Here is a 23,248-nt window from a genome sequence, read left to right on the forward strand (position 1 = left end):
AAATTACTTGTGGTACAATATTCTTTAACTTAATTAAAATAAAACAATCTCTTCAGTCGTGATTGATAATGGAAGTTTATTTGCCTGACTCTAAGACAGTCGAAGAGGCTGACAGCATTAATACAAAATCATGATAATGATGACTGAAGGTTATATAATTAAATCTCTTTAAAATCTGTACAGCTGGTTACGTCCATGCAATGACCAAGGGGAGGCAACTCATCAATAGAGTATCGTGACGAGGATCATTTTATTACCTCTCTATGTGAAATATGATAAATGTTATCCAGTGTACGTGGTGAAACCATGATTGCATGCATATTGCTTTTACCCGAGGTCTCAAAGAAAGATTTCTCAACTAAAGGATACAACTTCTATGGCATACATCTATCGACAGAAGATAAAACATAAATTAAAATTAACATATATTCACTACAATCATCAATAACCTTTTAATCTCTGGCAAGACTCACTATATAGTACATGTAACTACACATAGAATCTATATACTATATATCACAGCTTGTAGACTAAATAAAGTTAATGTCGTATCAATATCACTACACACTCGTAGATTCTCTTACACTTTGTATAATAAATATCACCAAGCACTAGATAGTCTGGTAGACATATTGTGGCGGAGCACAGATTGTTTAAAAAACAAAGCTTATTGGCCAAGACAATCTCATGTTTCCTTGACAATATATTTCATGGATTATTAAAGTTCTTAAAATTATTTTTATTTCAATATGTATAGCATTCTTAAAGATGCTCCACTGCTGACAAATTTTTTCATCATCGAAAACAGGAGCAGACGATTTAGTATTTTTCTTTAGTTACAAAAGTTACTTACTTTGCACCATCACCACCATTGAAACGTTTGGGCTTCTAATTTTATTGCACGATAAAAATATTGAAATTAATTAATTGCATTCCCGAAAAAAATTCAGTGGCACTATGTTTTATATGGAATGAAGTTCTGACTGCGCATGCACCAAAAGCAAAATTAATGATTTTATATTATTTTTTATGTTAGAGATATATATACACGATTAAACACCAATTATTGTTCAAATGACGAGTTTCATTTATGCTCTGTCAGCAGTGGAGCATCTTAAACATATTTATCTCTCCATACTGTGCTTAATTTTGTATTCAAGGTGTAGCAGGTCTTTCAACACAGTCTATGAGTCACGAGGGTTGTTTTCATCTGGTGAGATGCGTACTACCTCAAGGGTTACTCATATCACCCTGCAGGTTATTTTTATTGTTGTAGTATTGCTTGACACGTATTTTTCAGAAGATTTGTCACAAATTATCCTCCAAAAGGTTGTTATTTGTTAAAACTATCGTCTAGAAGGCTGTTTTATTTTTCTCGAGTATCGCCCAGAAGGTTATTTCATTTGTTACGAGTATCATCCAGAAGGTTGCTTTATTTCTCGCAGGTATCGTCTAAAAGGTTGCTTGTCATAGTTATCCTCCAAAAGGTTGTCACAACAATATCGCTCAGAAGGTTGTTTTATTTTTTGAAAGCATCCTCCATTAAGTTATTACATTTATCACAAGTATCGTCCAAAAGGTTGTTCTATTTGTCACGAGTATCATCAAGAGGGTTATCCACAACAGATTGATGTATCATGATAAAGAGTGGAATGTAAGAGAGGAAGTCGAGTAGATCAAGTGCATCCAAGTGTGAAAGTTTCTCTCTAACCTCGATCTCGTGTGCCAGACTCACTCCTCCAGCCCTCAGCTCCACACACAGCTGATCAATAGAAATCTTATTGGTTTCATGGTCAACATTGCACTCCCACAGTTTCTGAATATAAAAGGTCATACAATCAGTTCACAAGAGGATGAACTTTTATCACTTTTGCATGAGGGATAATTGTCTATCTTGTCTGCCATGTTGATCCTGATTGGTACAAAATTGTAACATATGTATGCACAACTAAGGAATATAAAATTAAGGGACCCATTTACTAATTTGTCTCAAAATGTAATATGCATATTAACTAGGCACTTTGACCAGGAGAAAATGGAAGGATTTGAATAACCAATCATGTGAAGATGATGTGCTAAAACTTAGCGATGACGATTTTCTGAACATAGACATTTTCTGTAAAAGTGCCATTATACTTACTTTACACATAAACAACTTCATTTCTAGCATACCAAAGTCCATTTTTCCAATCATGTTCCTCATCCAATTACTGCAAGATCAAAATATTGAGATTAATGAAACAGGTTCATTTTAATTGTAAAATAAACATAATCTTATTGCTTGTCTAATTGAAAACATGCCTTCCTCCTATTACTTTAGTTTAGAACATTTGAAGAGGAAAACATTAGTTTAGAACATTTGAAGAGGAAAACATTTTACCACTGACCTTTGTGTCAAGACTGAAATGGCATTACAATACATGCTGCCAACAAGTGATTCAAGTTTGTTCCAAGCGTTATTACTTGCTGAATGAAAAAGTTATTGGCCAGACTTTGACCTTGAGGTTTTATCACAATGGTGGCTTCTATTCATAAAACTATTTGTTTAGAAGCTATAAGAAAAGTTATTTTGTGACCAGACCATAGACTTACTCAAGGGCAGCAATTTTCTGTGAGAGAGCAGCTACTACAGAGAAGAGTTTGAAGTCAGCACCATTCTTGATACTGTACCCTGTCAGCTCAAGTATCTGAAATGAAATCTCAATGGGATCATTTTTCTTCTTGCATAAAGCATCAGCCATAACAGGTAGCCTTTGAATACTTTTAAGATGGCCAATAATTCTCCATTCATAATCTCCAGGGTATGCGAGGTGATTATGGTATTTGGAATTTTGAAGGTTTTACTCTATTTAACCTTTACTCTATACAGACATCCCTCCTCCACTCACCCTATACAGACATCCCTCCTCCACTCACCCTATACAGACATCCCTCCTCCACTCACCCTATACAGACATCCCTCCTCCACTCAACCTATACAGATTAATAGAATCTTACATGGGTTTGTCAGGTGGACATGGATATCTCAACCCAAGTGAAGCCAAGGGTTGACGGCCAAAATCATTCACGAGGGTTGAGATATCTATGTCCACATGGCAGACCCATGTAAGATTCTTTTTCTCCCATACTTAAATGAAACATTATGAAAATACAGTTATTGAGAAACATTTCCAAAGCGCCGCCATCATAGGAGCGTCGCAATGCGTCAAAATCAATGACGTTGTCGACAATAGACACCGCATGTAATGATGACGTCACGTCATTGTCTAGTGCGTGTGAGCTGTCTTTTCCCTAACCCGGTAAAAGACAGAGGTATCTTTTCCCTAGCGACTGCAGGATGACCCTGTCAAGTATGGGAGAAATCCCTCCCCACTCACCCTATACAGATATTCCTCCTCAACTCACCTTATACAGATATCCTTCTTCCTCACCCTATAGATATCCCTCCCTACTCACCTTATACAGATATCCCCTCCCTACTTGCGCTATGCAGATATCCCTCCCTACTATCCTTTTACAGATATCCCTCCCCACTCACCCTATACAGATATCCCTCCCCCACTCACTCTATACAAATATCCCTCCCCACTTACCCTATACAGATATCCCTCCCACACTCACCCTTTACAGATATCCCTCCCCACTCACCCTATACAGATATCCCTCCCCCACTCACTCTATACAGATATCCCTCCCACACTCACTCTATACAGATATCCCTCCCACTTACCCTATACAGATATCCTCCCCACTTACACTATACAGAAATCCCTCCCCACTCACCCTATACAGATATCCCTCCCCACTTACCCTATACAGATATCCCTCCCCACTTACCCTATACAGATATCCCTCCCCACTCACCCGATACAGATATCACTCCCCAACTCACTCTTAACATATATCCCTTCCCCCACTCACCCTGTACAGATATCCCTCCCCACTCACCCTATACAGATATTACTCCCCACTCACCCTATACAGATATCCCTCCACCACTCACCTTATAAATATAGCCTACCCCACTCATCCTGTACATATTTCCCTCTCCATTCACTCTGTACATATATCCCTCCCCACTCACCCTCTGCAGATATCCCATCCCACTCTCCCTGCACAGATATTCTTCCCACACTAAATTTTTACAGATATCCCCTCCATACTTGCCCTATACAGATATTTCTCCCACACTCACCCTGTGCAGATATTCCTCCCACTCACCCTGTACAGATATCTCTCCCCCACTCACTCTATACAGATATCCCTCCCACACTTACCCTTTACAGATATCCCACCCCACTCACCCTGTACAGATATTCCTCCCACACTCACCCTATACAGATATCCCTCCCACACTCACCCTATACAGATATCCCTCCCACACTCACCCTGTACAGATATCCCTCCCACACTCACTCTATACAGATAACCCTCCCACACTCACCCTATACAGATATCTCTCTCCCCACTTACCCTATACAAATATCCCTCCCCACTTACCCTATACAGATATCCCTCCCACACTCACCCTATACAGATATCCCTCCCCACTCACCCTATACAGATATCCCTCCCCACTCACACTGTACAGATATCCCTCCCCCACTCACTCTATACAGATATCCCTCCCCACTTACCCTATACAGATATCCTCCCACTTACACTATACAGAAATCCCTCCCCACTCACTCTATACAGATATCCCTCCCCACTTACCCTATACAGATATCCCTTCCCACTCACCCTATACAGATATCACTCCCCAACTCACTCTTTACAGATATCCCTTCCCCCCACTCACCCTGTACAGATATCCCTCCCCACTCACCCTATACAGATATTACTCCCCACTCACCCTATATAGATATTACTCCCCACTCACCCTATACAGATATTACTCCCAACTCACCCTATACAGATATCCCTCCACTACTCACCCTATAAATATAGCCCACCCCACTCACCCTGTACAGATATTCCTCCCACACTCAACCTATACAGATATCACTCCCCCACTCACTCTTTACAGATATCCCCCAACACTCATCCTGTACAGCTATCCCTCCCACACTCACTCTATATAGATATCCCTCCCACACTCACCCTATACAGATATCCCTCCCCACTTACCCTATACAGATATCCCTCCCACACTCATCCTATACAGATATCCCTCCCCACTCATCCTATACAGATATCCCTCCACCACCCACCCTATACAGATATCCCTCCAACACTCACTCTGTACATATTTCCCTCTCCATTCACTCTGTACATATATCCCTCCCCACTCACCCTCTGCAGATATCCCATCCCACTCACCCTGCACAGATATTCTTCCCACACTAAATTTTTACAGATATTTCCTCCATACTTGCCCTATACAGATATTTCTCCTACACTCACCCTGTGCAGATATTCCTCCCACTCACCCTGTCCAGATATCTCTCCCCCACTCACTCTATACAGATATCCCTCCCACACTTACCCTATACAGATATCCCCCCCCACTCACCCTGTACAGATATCCTCCCACACTCACCCTGTACAGATATCCCTCCCACACTCACCCTATACAGATATCCCTCCAACACTCACCCTGTACAGATATCCCTCCCACACTCTATACAGATATCCCTCCAACACTCACCCCTATACAGATATCTCCTCCTCAACTCACCTTATACAGATATCTCTTCCCTCACCCTATAGATATCCCTCCCTACTCTCCCTTATACAGATATTCCCTCCCTACTTGCCCTATCCAATATCCCTCCTTACTCACCTTATACAGATATCCCCTCCCTACTTGCGCTATGCAAATATACCTCCCTACTATCCCTTTTACAGATATCCCTCCCCACTCACCCTATACAGATATCCCTCCCCCACTCACTCTATACAAATATCCCTCCCCACTTACCCTATACAGATATCCCTCCCACACTCACCCTTTACAGATATCCCTCCCCACTCACCCTATACAGATATCCCTCCCCCACTCACTCTATACAGATATCCCTCCCACACTCACTCTATACAGATATCCCTCCCACTTACCCTATACAGATATCCCTCCCCACTTACACTATACAGAATCCCTCCCCACTCACCCTATACAGATATCCTCCCCACTTACCCTATACAGATATCCCTCCCCACTTACCCTATACAGATATCCCTCCCACTCACCCGATACAGATATCACTCCCCAACTCACTCTTCAATATCCTCCCACTCACTCTATACATATCCCTCCCCACTCACCCTGTACAGATATCCCCCACTCACCCTATACAGATATTCTCCCACACTCACCCTATACAGATATCCCTCCCCACTCACCCTATACAGATATCCCACACTCACCTACCCACTCCACTCCTGTACAGATATTCTCACTCATCCTCCTCCCCACTACTCCTATACAGATATCCCTCCCACACTCACCCTACAGATATCCCTCCCACTCCCCTGTACAGATATCCCTCCCCACTCACCCTATACAGATATCCCTCCACTCCCTATACAGATATCTCCCCACTCACCCTTACAGATATCCCTCCCCACTCACCCTTACAGATATCCCTCCCCACTCACCTATACAGATATCCCTCCCCACTCACCCTATACAGATATCCCTCCCACTCACCCTATACAGATATCCTCCCACACCCACCCTATACAGATATCCCTCCCCACTCACCCTATACAGATATCCCTCCCCACTCACCCTATACAGATATCCCTCCCACACTCACCCTATTACAGATATCCCTCCCCACTCACCCTATACAGATATCCTCCCCACTCACCCTATACAGATATCCCTCCCCACTCACCCTATACAGATATCCCTCCCACACTCACCCTATACAGATATCCCTCCCCCCACTCACCCTTACAGATATACCTCCCCCACTCACCCTATACAGATATCCCTCCCCACTCACCATACAGATATCCAATATCCCCCACTCACCCTATACAGATATCCCTCCCCACTCACCCTTACATATACCTCCCCACTCACCCTATACAGATATCCCTCCCCATCCCCCATCACCCTTACAGATATTCCCCCCACACTCACCTATACAGATATCCTCCCCACTACCCTATACAGATATCTCTCCCCACTCACCCTATACAGATATACCCTCCTCACTCAGATATCCTCCCACTACCTATACAGATATCCCCCCACTCACCCTATACAGATATCCCTCCCCACTCACCTATACAGATATCCCTCCCCACTCACCTTACAGATATCTACCTCCCCACTCACCCTGTACAGATATCCCTCCCCACTCACCCTATACAGATATTCTCCACACTCACCCTATACAGATATCCTCCCCACTCACCCTCTGTAACAGATATTCCTCCCCACTCACCCTATACAGATATCCTCACACTCCCCACTCACCACCCTATACAGATATTCCTCCCCACTCACCCTATACAGATATTCTCTCCCCACTCACCCTATACAGATATTCCCCCACACTCACCCTATACAGATATCCCTCCCCACTCACCCTATACAGATATTCCCTCCCCACACTCACCCTTACAGATATTCCCCCCCCACACTCCACCTACAGATATCCCTCCCACTCACCCTATACAGATATATCCCCCCACACTCACCTATACAGATATCCTCCCCACTCCTTACAGATACTCCCACTCACCCTATACAGATATCCCTCCCCCACTCACCCTATACAGATATCCCTCCCCACTCACCCTATACAGATATCCTCCCACACTCACCTATACAGATATTCCTCCCACTCACTACAGATATCCTCCACACACCCTATACAGATATCCCTCCAACACTCACCCTGTACAGATATCCCTCCCACACTCACCCTATACAGATATCCCTCCCCACTCACCCTATACAGATATCCCTCCCCACTCACACTATACAGATTCCCCCCACTACCTTACAGATATTCCTCCCAACTCACCTGTACAGATATCCTCCCACACTCACCCTGTACAGATATTCCTCCCCACTCACCCTGTACAGATATTTCCTCCCCACTCACCTTACAGATATTCCTCCCCATACTTCACCCTATACAGATATTTCTCCCACACTCACCCTGTACAGATATTCCTCCCCACTCACCCTGTACAGATATCTCTCCCCACTTACTTGTCCTATACAGATATCCCTCCCACACTCACCCTATACAGATATCCCTCCCCACTCACCCTGTACAGATATTCCTCCCACACTCACCCTGTACAGATATCCCTCCCACACTCACCCTATACAGATATCCCTCCCACACTCACCCTGTACAGATATCCCTCCCACACTCACCCTATACAGATATCCCTCCCACACTCACCCTATACAGATATCCCTCCCACACTCACCCTATACAGATATCCCTCCCCACTTACCCTATACAGATATCCCTCCCCACTCACCCTATACAGATATTCCTCCCACACTCACCCTGTACAGATATCCCTCCCACACTCACCCTATACAGATATCCCTCCCACACTCACCCTGTACAGATATCCCTCCCACACTCACTCTATACAGATATCCCTCCCCACTTACCCTATACAGATATCCCTTCCCACTCACCCTATACAGATATCACTCCCCAACTCACTCTTTACAGATATCCCTTCCCCCCACTCACCCTGTACAGATATCCCTCCCCACTCACCCTATACAGATATCCCTCCCCACTCACCCTATACAGATATTACTCCCCACTCACCCTATACAGATATCCCTCCACTACTCACCCTATAAATATAGCCCACTCCACTCACCCTGTACAGATATTCCTCCCACACTCAACCTATACAGATATCACTCCCCCACTCACTCTTTACAGATATCCCCCAACACTCATCCTGTACAGCTATCCCTCCCACACTCACTCTATACAGATATCCCTCCCACACTCACCCTATACAGATATCTCTCCCCAATTACCCTTTACAAATATCCCTCCCCACTTACCCTATACAGATATCCCTCCCACACTCACCCTATACAGATATCCCTCCCCACTCACCCTATACAGATATCCCTCCACCACTCACCCTATACAGATATCCCTCCAACACTCACTCTGTACATATTTCCCTCTCCATTCAATCTGTACATATATCCCTCCCCACTCACCATCTTCAGATATCCCATCCCACTCACCCTGCACAGATATTCTTCCCACACTAAACCTTTACAGATATCCCCTCCATACTTGCCCTATACAGATATTTCTCCCACATTTACCCTGTACAAATATCCCTCCATAACTCACTCTGTACAGATATTCCTCCCACACTCACCCTATACAGATATCCCCTTCTTACTTGTCCTATACAGATATTCCTCCCACACTCACCTGTACAGATATTCCTCCCACACTCACCCTGTACAGATATTCCTCCCACACTCACCCTGTACTGATATTCCTCCCACACTCACCTGTACAGATATTCCTCCCACACTCACCCTGTACAGATATTCCTCCCACACTCACCCTGTACTGATATTCCTCCCACACTCACCCTGTACTGATATTCCTCCCACACTCACCCTGTACAGATATTCCTCCCACACTCACCCTGTACAGATATTCCTCCCACACTCACCCTGTACTGATATTCCTTCCATACTCACCCTGTACAGATATTCCTCCCATACTCACCCTGTACAGATATTCCTCCCACACTCACTCTGCACAGATATTCCTCCCATACTCACCCTGTACAGATATTCCTCCCATACTCACCCTGTACAGATATTTCTCCCAAACTCACCCTATACAGATATCCCCTCCTTACTTGTCCTATACAGATATTCCTCCCACACTCACCCTGTACAGATATTCCTCCTCTGCGTGTGATAGTTTGTTGTTGACAGCTCTTAGGGCCACCATTACCTCTGTAGCACTTAGCCATCCTCGCTGTTCATCGTCAACCTAACAACCACATGTTGTCCAGTTAATAAGTTATTGTCAACTGAGTACATTGTTAATGTAAGTACAATATTGCTTAATTAACAATTCCAACCAAATATCAAATGGTCAAATGTACATGTACTGGTAGTTCATAAAGACACAGTTGATAATTATTGAGATTTCTTATAAAGCAATAATAAGAGATTATATGTGTCAAAGGTAAAAACAGCAGAAAACTTACAATGTCAAAGGTGTGTTTGAACATCTCAACACTGGCTTTGTTTAAAATACAGTATTTGGCCAAGAAACCATCTGCAAGTATAAATATCATCAAAATATAATTACAAAATATAAATATCATCAAAATATAATTACAAATTATTTGTCAATACTTTTTGTAGCCTATTACAATAGATTTATGTTATGATTAAAAAAATTACCTTGCAGCTTTTTATGAGTGTTTAAAAAATAAAACAAAGCATGCAGTATCAAATTTTGTTATGGTGAAAAATTGGGAAATTTAGAACAGTTTATTATGAAAATTTATTGAAAAATGTACAAAATGTTTAAAACTTAAGCCTGCGAAATTTTTGGTCTCTATAATATATTACTACCCAACCTGATTAATATCAAATTCCCTGTTAAAACATACAATCATCAAAGTTTGGTCCGTCCTCATCGCCATCTCCATCCATATCTCCCTGGAGTTTTCTGGCCCGCGCTTTCTCTAACATCTCCATGTGTTTCTGTCGACGTTGCTCAGCAAGCTCCTGTTTCCTTAGTTCGTCCTCATAGGAAGTGTCCTTAGAAAACTGTCGACGTTTAAGCTTCTTTTCGAGTTTTTGGACAATCGGTGTTTGTATTACTCGGCCTCGTTTCTCTGTTTTTTTATTGGATTTGTTGATGCTGTCTGGATCGGGTAAAGGTGGTGGTATATCAGAAGGAAGCGGTGGTACCTCGTCTGATACTGTGAAACAACAGATCTTCATAAGGAAAAACAACATCAAAAGGGAGTGTTTTTCACCACATGCTGACTTTGAAATTTCATCTAAATGCTTTTCCCTGTAGCTATAATTACCTAGCTGTGTCTATTCCTACCATAAACTAACATTTGTCTGACCTTTGACATTCTAAACCTGATGTCTTTTCTCCTTTATATCTGACCTATGCTACCTGTTGCCTCCCTTGCTACCTGGTATTTTTCCGAGCAACTGATCTTTGTCAAATTGACCTTCACTTCCTTCATTTCTCTTGTAACTGACACATGATTTCCTTACCTGTTATCTCTACTCCTTAAGTAAACGGACTTTGACCTTTTCTACTAATTGGTCTTTTCTGAAATATCTGACCTTGAACTCATGTTACCTTGTGTTTTTTCTGTGTCTCCAGCACCTATGGTGTCATCATCATCATCCTGACCGTAAATCCACGACTCTGTCTTTCTGCTCGGTAGTTGCTGCACTGGTGACTCGACGGGAGATTCAACTTTTCTCCCAACACGGCGGCGATCTAATTTCTCCTTTTTCACGATGGAAAATCTACGTCTTCCACTTGGGGACTGATGGATATACATTAAGTGAGCATGACATTATATGTTGACACAAGAATCAGAAGGTATGAATTAAGGCAATAGGTTTTGCTTTTGGAATATTTATCTTATATCTTTTTTCCATTAAAAGATAATTAACTGATCTATAATTAAAAATCAAATGGAAAGAACTGTGCTGAAGACCCATTCAAAACTATGACCCTTTATTAATTTGCACATCTACACACTATCAGCTATTATGTATTTTTGAAACAATGGGCTAATAATTATATACAGTCAAATCTGTCAATCAAGCCCATCCAAGAGACAAAGGGAAACTAGTCTTTACAATAAAGTGATCTTTATACACAGGTTTAATAATGTTGAAACTGGTCATTTGTGATCCTGGAAAAGTGGTTTTATTAGGCAAGTGGTCTTGATGCAGTGGTGGTCGCTGAGGCAGGTTTACTTTAAGTTTAAAGAAATACTTTGGATGCATAGATCGATAGACTGCCATCTTGATAAGTGTAGGTTTCCCCAGCACTTGATGCCTTGATTATAATGCCCTCATCTATTGTTCTATGTGGTCCCCTGTTACACCTGAAGACTGATATAGATATGCATACCTGTCCTCGAGAGGGAGGCTGGTCCTCTACCGTCAGAGACAGAGGTCCAGTACGTGTATCCCCTACAGTAGGGATGACTTGTGTAACTGGCAACTTGCTGGTATCTTCTGTAAAATAGAAATACCTATACATATACCTGTATATCTTACAAAGCTTTAACCTGTACATATGAAATGTCAGTTTAAACATCTTACCTTTGTTTATAGAATGTTTAAAAAAAGTATGGTATGTACAAAAAGTCATCCTTTTCCTTTCACAGAGTAAAGCGTATTTAAGACTCCAGAGTTAAAGTAGCATGAAAACATAATTTAAGTATTACAAAGTAAAGTTGTAGACTTATGAAAATAAATGAACTATCTAAATCAAAACTACCACATGTATCATCAAAATGAACAAAAATGTCAACTTCATTAAATACAAGGAAAATAAATGTGAAAAAAGTAAAGTTTCAAATTGCACACACTTCAACAGTAACATAAGCCAAGGTCTTCTAGCCACCACACAACACCAACACTACTACAGCTTTTCTTTAGTTTCTAGCTCATTTCAATGTCTCCTATCAAGCTAAAGAAATCCCAAAATATCTCAAACCTATTGACAGCTAATTCCGAAATCGCACAAACAATTTCATTATATTCGCTAGTTGTAGGTAAAATGTGTTTTGAGAAAGACGATTGTGTGACTGGCAGTATTTACTTATTTTATGTATTAAACATTCTCCCCTAAACACACAATGATATTGTCCACCGAGTTCTGATTACATGTTGTCTTTAACAAATCCATTTAAATCTCTCTGATAATGCCAATTGTTGACAAAGCTTGATAGATCTGTTTTGGAGCTACAATAATACCAACTTTCACAGACAAAACACTGTATTTCAGTTTAAGCTGGTTTACTCTGACCACTATACTGACATGTAAACCCCTAAACTCATAGGCTTTCTTAACAATACACAAAAATACTCCACATACAGATTTGTGCATATAAGAATTCATTTACTCATTCATTATAATTCTGAATAATTGAATTTCAGTTTCCTTTGCTGGCCTAAATACCCCTTATATCTGCCATAATTAAAATTGATTGAAAGCGTATGGTAATTATTGGTTTAGAACAGAGAACAAAGTCTTTGTTCACAAACACTGATGCATATTGACATGTAATTTGTGTAATTTGTGACAAAATAATTACCCACTTACCTCACTCCTCCATATAGTATATTAAATTACGTAGTACAAACAATCTCATAAAGCTTCGACCTTTTAGTTATCTTTTTTTTTTTCATTTTGAATGTAAGTTTTGCAAGTAGAATTTTTCTAATTTGATATCGAAAGTCACACATACACCAGTGTGGACGGACAGACAGACCTGTTCATGGTGACCAAAGGTTACACACACACCAGTGTGGACGGTCAGAAAGATAGACAGACAGACATGTTTATGGTGACTAGAGGTCACAAACATACCAATGTGGATGGACAGACAGACAGACATGTTTATGATGACTAGAGGTCACACACACACCAGTGTGGACAGACAGACATGTTTATGGTGACTATAGGCCATACACACACCAGTGTGGACAGACATGTTTATGGTGACTAGATGTCACACACCCACCAGTGTGGACAGACAGACAGACATGTTTATGGTGACTATAGGCCACACACACATACCATTGCGGACAGACAGAAAGACAGACAGACATGTTTATGGTGAAAAGAGGTCACATTCAAGCCAGTGTGGACAGACAGACAGACATGTTCATGGTGACTAGAGGTCACATACACACCAGTGTGAACAGACATACATGTTTATGGTGACTAAAGGTCACACACACAAACCATTGTGGACGGACGGACGGACAGACGGATGGACAGACAGACAGACAGACATGTTTATGGTGACTAGAGGTCACATTCATGCAAGTGTGGACAGACATGTTTATGGTGACTAGAGGTCACACATACAACATTGTGGACAGACAAACAGACATGTTTATGGTGACTATAGGCTATACACACACAAGTGTGGACAGACAGACAGACATGTTTATGGTGACTAAAGGTCACACATACACACACCAGTATGGACAGACAGACAGACATGTTTATAGTGACCAGAGGTCACACACACACCAGTGTGTACAGACATGTTTATGGTGACTAGATGTCACACACCCACCAGTGTGGACAGACAGACAGACATGTTTATGGTGACTATAGGCCACACACACACACCATTGCGGACAGACAGAAAGACAGACAGACATGTTTATGGTGAAAAGAGGTCACATTCACGCCAGTGTGGACAGACAGACAGACATGTTCATGGTGACTAGAGGTCACATACACACCAGTGTGAACAGACATACATGTTTATGGTGACTAAAGGTCACACACACAAACCATTGTGGACGGACGGACGGACAGACGGATGGACAGACAAACAGACAGACATGTTTATGGTGACTAGAGGTCACATTCATGCAAGTGTGGACAGACAGACATGTTTATGGTGACTAGAGGTCACACATACAACATTGTGGACAGACAAACAGACATGTTTATGGTGACTATAGGCTATACACACACCAGTGTGGACGGACAGACAGACAGACATGTTTATGGTGACTAAAGGTCACACATACACACACCAGTATGGACAGACAGACAGACATGTTTATAGTGACCAGAGGTCACACACACACCAGTGTGTACAGACGGACGGACAGACGGATGGACAGACAGACAGACATGTTTATGGTGACTAGAGGTCACATTCATGCAAGTGTGGACAGACAGACATGTTTATGGTGACTAGAGGTCACACATACAACATTGTGGATAGACAAACAGACATGTTTATGGTGACTATAGGCTATACACACACCAGTGTGGACAGACAGACAGACATGTTTATGGTGACTAAAGGTCACACATACACACACCAGTATGGACAGACAGACAGACATGTTTATAGTGACCAGAGATCACACACACACCAGTGTGTACAGACAGAAAGACAGACAGACAGACATGTTTATGGTGACTATAGGCCACACACACACCAGTGTGGACGGACAGACAGACAGACATGTTTATGGTGACTAAAGGTCACACATACACACACCAGTATGGACAGACAGACAGACATGTTTATGGTGACTAAAGGTCACACACACACACACACCAGTGTGGACAAACAGACATGTTTATGATGACTAGAGGTCACACACACCAGTGTGGACAGACAAACAGACAGACATGTTTATGGTGTCTAAAGGTCACACACAAACCAGTGTGGAGAGACAGACAGACATGTTTATGGTGACTCGAGGTCACACACACACTCTAGTGTGGACAGACAGACATGTTTATGGTGACTAGAGGTCACACACACCAGTGTGGACAGACAGACAGACAGACATGTTTATGGTGACTAGAGGTCACACATTCACCAGTGTGGACAGACACAGACATGTTTTTAGTGCCAAGAAGTTACAGAAATTTGGATATTTTTGGGCTGTGTACATAGGTAGTAGGTAAAATCTTGCCCAATCACTCAAACAATAAACAAAAAAACTAATTTTGTAAAGTTGTAAAAACTGAAAATGAACTATGGTCATTAGCAAGCTTAAACTGACATCACAACAACCATACATAATATTATATACAACAGATTTATATGACACTGTGCAACATCAGGCTAGCGGCTGGGAATGCAGTCACACCATGCACATATATGAGAGTTACCTCCCCTCTCATGATCAGCCTGTAGAAACACCAATGGCTCAGGTTTAGCAAGACTCATGTCCATTGGAGGAAGCGGTGGGTCAAGTTGAGCCGGTTTCTCTTTGATGACTTTTAAACCCTTAGGGATCACAGGCTTAGTGTGATCTTTTATCTCAACTGGATTGTGAACTTTGACCTCTCCCAGTTCCTCCTTAAGGAGTTTGGTGAAGGCCTTGCGGGGCAGTTTGACAAGAGATGGCACAGGGGAAGCAGACTTTATATTTCTGGTGACTTCACTTATCTCAGGAAGACTGGGCTCTGATGGAAGTTATAGGTTCATAGATGTCACTTACAAAATACTTCATCATGAATAAGAGTTTACTGTAAAAATGTTACCATCAGATTTCAGTGCAAAAATCGATTTGTAATAAATTAGAACAAATTAAAGGAGTTTGCATATATATTCATGAATGAGCATTAGTATTTTATTATTTTTCTAAAAACAAAAAATGCTAAAATAAAATTACTGTCAGCAGCATAAGTATGTATAAATAGAAAATCAGAAACTAAAATTGAACAATGAACGAGAAAATCAAAAATAGATCAAACATTGAAAATTTGCTGAAAAAGACTTTTTGTCCTTTTTTTTTCCTTTAAGTGTGTACAGATGAATCACTTATTTGCAGACCTTTTGTACAGTTAAAATTATCAAATTACGAAATAGAGGTATCCCAATACAAGTGGATTTGGGATTTTTTTCTGTGAACAAATATGTAAATTAATTTCTTACTAAATAGCTAGTTTAAAGGAAATGAACTAATCATCTTGGCATACATCTCATTTTAAACATTTGAAACTAATATTTTTAACCTCATGAAGCTTAAATGTTTAAGCGAAATTAGGCCAGTGAAATATTTTCCTGGTATAAGACTTAATCACAATTTTGTACAGAATCAGAAAAAACATATATACAATATTTGTATATCTCCTTTAATTCAAATGAGAGAAAAACAAATTATCATACAAAGGCAATTCTAGAAAAAAGGAAAGCTGGGTCCAGTTGTATAAAACATCTCAAAGATGAAAAAACTTTAAGCAATATATTGCATTATAGAAATATCAGAATTGAGAAAATCTCAGAATTTAACTCAAACAGCTTAATTCAAGTGAACCCAGATATTTTAATTACACAGGTATGCTAATAAGTAGAATCATCTGTATGTGTGTGTACAAAAGTACATGGTGACCATTATAGTACCTTGACTGACTTTGTTGTTTAGTTTACTGCTAGATTTCTTGTCCAGTTTATTACGTGAAGTTGATGTCCGACTGGATGATTTGCTGGCCTTGGCTTTTGAAGAGGATGTCTTCAGCTGACCACTACTACTGCTGGAGAGGGAGGCTGGAAGCAGAGGCATCAGCACAGCTATATCTACTGTCCTTTTACTAACCACCACAGTGGTCATTTCTCACTTTCAGCTTAGAGCTTTTAGAATTTGAATGTGGATAAGCTTTTGTGTGTTGAGGACATAATGGCAGAGATTAGATTCTACATCTCTCAAATCAGTAGGTTTTTTTTATACTACCACAGCATAAGCTAATAAAAATATGAACCATGACTTAATCATCAAGCTAAAAAAGCATTTTACTACTTCAATATTATTGCTAAATGTTACAAACAAAAGCATTTTGTTCTGTATTTTCCGATCTGGACTTAGGCTGATAGTAAAGTCCTTCACTGCTCATGTGGCCCATTGATGGCCAACACTACGACAGTCTACCACATATTTCATAAAGTAAAAATAGTTGCTACTTGTAATTCAACAATAATATATACTACTTCAAAAAGAAAAGACAATTAATGAAAGCATTACAATTTTCTAACCAAGAAATAAACTTACCAGAACTTTTCTTGTTCTCTGAAACAGACAAAACAGACAGGTTATCAAGATTTAGGTGTCAGACTGCGGCAGTTTCTTGTTGTGGATACTGAAAGAAGCAAATGATAGCCAATGAATAGAGAGAATTGATCCACACTGTCTTTGTCCTTGATTGATACCTTGTCAGGGTCAATAGGGCATTGTAAGTTTCACTTTTTCTGAATTAATAATAACTACATGATAAAGTAACCATGATAATATTGATTACAAGTCATTTCATTCAGTATTTCACCGTGCCAATAATTCCATTATCAATTATTATTAATTTATTCCAAATAAATATATGACACCTGTCTAAATGAAGAATTGAATTTTAGAATACTTATTATAGAATTGACAATAAATGATAATGAGACCGATATGTAAGGGTTAGGGTAGATATTTTGTGATATGTAATTTTAAAATATATTCTAATTAACGGAAGTTCTTACTTTTTATATCAATTCTATAATGTACTTAGCTACAAGGACCATAACAATGTAAAGGTAATTGATGAATGGCAGTCATATGAATACAACATGATAGAGTATATATATATATTCAGGGGTTCTAAATACCTTGAAAGTGAAACTAGAGTATATATGGTATCTTCAAAGAAAATAGAACAGAGATGTTGGAAGATGGAAGGGATATAATAGTTAATTTTTTTTGATAGGGTTACAATATGCCACATCCTAGGTTACAGAAGGGCATGCATCCTAAAAGTGAATTAACTCATCCATTCCCCTGTAGACACATTTGAACTCCTCCGATTCCAAAATTGGAATAGTCCATTATCAAATTTTAGGGTGAATTAGTTAAGACAGTCTTTAATAGCTAGGACAGGATATATAGGTTCTTACTCAAAAAGATGTTTTTAATAGGTAATTTAGTGTGTTTTATTAGGATATGATACATATGATCTAATACAGAAGGTCATCCTCATTATAAAGGTGACAGTAATACAGTATAGTCATAATACTGATACAGTTGTACAGACATTAACATAATATACTCTATAAATATACTCACTCTTTGATAGTGATGGCAGATGAACTAGATCATGGAGGAAGCAAAAATATTTTTTTATCTGACTATATGTATACCTAATTGATCATTTATATCCATTTTATACAGGTATTTATTTCTTTTAACAAATTATTGTATGAATATTTTAATCCAATTTACATATAATCATTATTGTCTTATAAAATTACGGTAACAGTTATCTTATTATGAAATAAATATACAAGTACTTTAACTTTTAATTAATGAATTAACTGCATGTATACCAAGGGAAATAACTCATGTACCAGGTAATAATAATGAATACAAATATTCTATATTACACTTCAGCAAAATACCAATGTATACAAATGTATACATCTATATGTAAATGTAATTTCTAGAAACACAATTAATATACAACCCCATATATTTTGTACATAGGTATTAGATCTACACATGCAGAGTTCTAATTGCCATGTCCTAGTAAAAATCTTTCTAGCAAATCCAAATTTAAAATACTACCACACAATAAGTCTACACACATGAAATATTAGGAATATCATTGACATCACTTTGTAAAAATGATTTGCTACAATACCTGGGGGACGTTTGTTACTATTTCTACTATAACATTCCTCATACAATACCAGAGACGTTTGTTACTATTTCTACTATAACATGCCTCATAAAATACCTGGGGCGTTTGTTACCATTTCTACTATAACATTCTCATTCAATACCTGGGGGACGTTTGTTACTATTTCTACAATAATATGCCTCATAGAATACCTGGGACGTTTGTTACTATTTCTACTATAACATTCCTCATTCAATACCTGGGACCTAACGTTTGTTACTATTTCCACTATAACATTCCTCATTCAATACCTGGGATGTTTGTTACTATTTCTACTATAACATTCCTCATATAATACCTGGGAAATTTGTTACTATTTCTACAATAACATTCCTCATACAATACCTGGGACGTTTGTTACTATTTCTACAATAACATTCCTCATATAATACCTGGGAAATTTGTTACTATTTCTACAATAACATTCCTCATACAATACCTGGGGGATATTTGTTACTATTTCTACTATAACATTCCTCATACAATACCTGGGACGTTTGTTACTACTTCTACTATAACATTCCTCATACAATACCTGGGGGACATTTGTTACTATTTCTACTATAACATTTCTCATACAATACCTGGGGGACATTTGTTACTATTTCCACTATAACATGCCTCATACAATACCTGGTGGACGTTTATTACTATTTCTACAATAACATGCTTCACAAAATACCTTGGGGACGTTTGTTACTATTTCTACTATAACATTCGTCATTCAATACCTGGGGGACATTTGTTACTATTTCTACTATAACATTCCTTACACAATACCTGGAACGTTTGTTACTATTTCTACAATAACATGCTTCACACAATACCTGGGGGACATTTGTTACTATTTCTACAATAACATGCTTCACACAATACCTGGGATGTTTGTTACTAATTTCTACTATAATATGCCTCATACAATACCTGAGCCCTTAGATCTGTGTGACCCGAGAGTTTGACCATCAGACTGACCAGAGATAATAGACTCAGAGGTCAATCGTTTTCTGACCATTGTCATATTGTCTCCCGAAATATCTGCCATTACTGTGTATAAATAAATCACTTATCAAACTTCATCACCTCACAAGTCAACAATTTGTCCGGAGTAAAACAATGATTTGATGTTACCTTTTCTGACATGAAAATGTTTTGATAATAATAACTGTTTTAATTGCTTTTAAATGATATTACAACCACATTTTATTTTCAACTGCAAAAGATTTGAAAAATTCAATTTTTCCAGCACAGTTTCATCAGGATATGCAGATTAACAATTTATTTCATAAGACATAATTTCAAAATTTAATAACTACTGTCAAACCTGTCGATAGAGATCACTATTGGGACAAGAAAAAAATGTGTTCCCTAGTAGCCTTTACACAGTCTGGTCAAAATGAATTCAAACTTGCCATTTGGGACCAAAACAGTGGCCTATCAAGCAGGCAGTCTTTATACAGAGTTGGCTGCTAAGAAAGGTTTACAGTAAGATGTCCTATAATTGGCTGTGATAGAACCTTAACAGAACTTGAAGAGGTCCATAGACCATGTTTTCCTATGTATAAAGAAGATAAAGGACCATGAATTTTAAGAATGTTCATTACTTACTGAGTTCCTCCTCTGCTGCCAGTCTGTCGGCTTCCTCCTTGGCCAGAGCTGCAGCCAGTTGAGCGGCTTTTTCTTGTTCTCTTTTCCTAGACATTTCCTCAAACATTCGTAACTGTTCTTTGTGTTCAACTTCAGCTGCTTCCATAGCAGCCGTGGCAATATCAACCTCACTCTTGGAGATGATGACATATTCGTCCTCCCTAAGGGCCCAGTCTGTCTCTGTAATCCGCAATGTATAGTCATATCTTACCCTGGTATCCATATTGTACAGTGTTTACTGTAAATCGGAAACTATATACGCTAGAAATTCACATGAAGGACTCTTTTAACTTTGCACAATGATAAATTTGTACATTTACATTAATTATTCCCCGGGCCCATATGAAGGAAAATACAGTTTCTTCATCATGTCTATATAACAAATAAACAAGTACCTTGTTCTGTTTGTTGCTCGCTAGAGTCCGTACTAATAAATACATTATCTGATAATTCCTGGCTTTCCTCTGAACTTTCCTCCGTGACCTCAGTTTCATCCTCTGTCTGTCCGTCTGTCCCTCCCTCTGCTTTTCCATCAGAGTCCAGACTATCTTTGGGTAATGTTACATGAAGGTCGAGGTCGGATGCATTGCGAGTTGCACCAGGTCCCGATCGATGATCAGACTCAGGGGTTTGGAAACGCACCTTCTGACCTATAGAAAACAATAATAATCAATATACATGTATTCACAATTTTCTAACTTTCTCAAAAGATTATATTTCTCAAAGAATATTTTCCACCAATGTACTCTTTAGATAGCTGGCAAAAATTGCCATTTTTTTGTTTTTAATCTTAACTCTTGCATGCCCTTGAATCTTTGGTTGCTTGCACCATTTGTGTTTCACTGTTTTTAGTTACCAATATGAACTCCTAACCTTGCGAGCATTGATAAAGGTCAATGAGGGCATAGTGTTATCTACAGTGACCTTGAAAAATGTGTTTGACCTGAATTTGACCATGGAAGTTAGTTTGACCTGCATTTGACCTTGAAATTTATGCCTGACTTTTGTTTGACCTTGATAACTTACGTTTGTCCTTGAGGGAGGAGTAGAGAGGGGAAGAGTAAGCTTTCCTTTGTTTCCGCTCTGTAGCTGCCTCATTTGCCCGCTTCCTGAGAGCCTCTCGCTTTTTTAATGTCTATTTAAGTTATAAAAGAAGTAAGTATCAAGAGAAATTATCTTCATTAAATAATGATTTTTCATTAATTAAAGATAGCAAGCCAACATATATAATTCAGTTATAATGTTAATGTTACCATTTAGCATAATGTTAATATTTTGTTAGTTACACATAAAATTCTAATAATACAATAATGAATTGTTAATTTTCAATACTAATTGATTCTAATTTACCTTACAAATTTAGTAATATTAATTATACATAAGTTACTACAGGAGCTGTGAGTCAGTTGTGCCAGCATGCAATGTTACCACAAACCTCATCCTGCCCAATATCCTATCATCACATTCTCCTAAGAAGATAAATGTTCTCATCGTGCATACTGAAGGGTTACCAGTTGACAGAACTATAGTCTCCCCATGGGCAATTACTGGACAGAATTGGTCTTAGAAAAACTGGACTGGAGTACCCATCAAAAGAAAATAATTTCCCAAAGACTTATTGTATATAAATACCCATAGAGATCCTGGGGAGACCTTCCCATTTACATCCTGGCAAAAAATCTCCACTGGGTAGGGTGATTGTAGAACGGCAGGGGTTTATAGGTTCATGAGGTGATGAGTATTAGGATCTGGGTTGGTGGGAATAGGGTTACTACCTCAACTCTACATTTTTGGGAGTTTGGATAAAGGGGTTATGATAGGGTTGCTGAGTCCCACACTGGTGAGGAGGGGGTGGGGTGGGGTTGAGATGGGTTGCTATAGAGTAGCAGTCTCTCTCTGAAGTTGGATAGGGAGAAATGAGGTTCCATTGTTACAGGGTTGTTACCACAAGTCTATGAGTGTGTAGATGGTTGGGTGGGAGTTCAGGCTGGTGATACATTCCACATAATCCACATTTGGTACTTTGTCTGTGCTGCTCCATGTGGATCTCATGTCGATGACACTTGTGGTCACATTGAGTCAGTTCCTTGAGACCTGGTGTCTGGGTAGAGGTGTTAGTAAGGATGTATTATAACAGTAAGTCTTATCAGTTATACCTTAAACAAATATCCCCTGTTAGTGTCATATAACAAATC

The 23,248-nt window shown here is 39.5% G+C and overlaps 1 protein-coding gene across 7 annotated transcripts in view; it reads right to left on the reverse strand.

Annotated features, from left to right (window-relative positions):
* Positions 1-56: 56 nt before the first annotated feature.
* LOC138325957 (caldesmon-like) overlaps positions 57-23,248 on the reverse strand; it is a 46,629-nt gene continuing 23,437 nt past the window's right edge. For 2 of the 7 annotated variants that reach the window (XM_069272021.1, XM_069271988.1), the window contains exons 4-20: positions 22,999-23,154; positions 22,080-22,188; positions 21,449-21,703; positions 21,015-21,233; positions 20,334-20,453; positions 18,797-18,820; positions 17,747-17,764; positions 17,104-17,247; positions 15,867-16,163; positions 12,111-12,217; positions 11,322-11,514; positions 10,609-10,923; positions 10,198-10,268; positions 9,873-9,977; positions 2,593-2,687; positions 2,141-2,210; positions 57-1,816 (exon numbers count right to left, since the gene is read on the reverse strand). In XM_069272021.1, the coding sequence (XP_069128122.1) occupies positions 1,586-1,816; positions 2,141-2,210; positions 2,593-2,687; positions 9,873-9,977; positions 10,198-10,268; positions 10,609-10,923; positions 11,322-11,514; positions 12,111-12,217; positions 15,867-16,163; positions 17,104-17,247; positions 17,747-17,764; positions 18,797-18,820; positions 20,334-20,453; positions 21,015-21,233; positions 21,449-21,703; positions 22,080-22,188; positions 22,999-23,154 (2,529 nt within the window). In that variant the 3' untranslated portion in view covers positions 57-1,585. The remainder of the gene's footprint in view (positions 1,817-2,140; positions 2,211-2,592; positions 2,688-9,872; positions 9,978-10,197; positions 10,269-10,608; positions 10,924-11,321; positions 11,515-12,110; positions 12,218-15,866; positions 16,164-17,103; positions 17,248-17,746; positions 17,765-18,796; positions 18,821-20,333; positions 20,454-21,014; positions 21,234-21,448; positions 21,704-22,079; positions 22,189-22,998; positions 23,155-23,248) is intronic. The other 5 variants (XM_069272030.1, XM_069272013.1, XM_069271998.1 and 2 more) reach the window with 4 other exon arrangements.

This window comes from Argopecten irradians, chromosome 1 (genome assembly GCF_041381155.1).
Source record: "Argopecten irradians isolate NY chromosome 1, Ai_NY, whole genome shotgun sequence".
Classification (NCBI taxonomy): domain Eukaryota; kingdom Metazoa; phylum Mollusca; class Bivalvia; order Pectinida; family Pectinidae; genus Argopecten; species Argopecten irradians.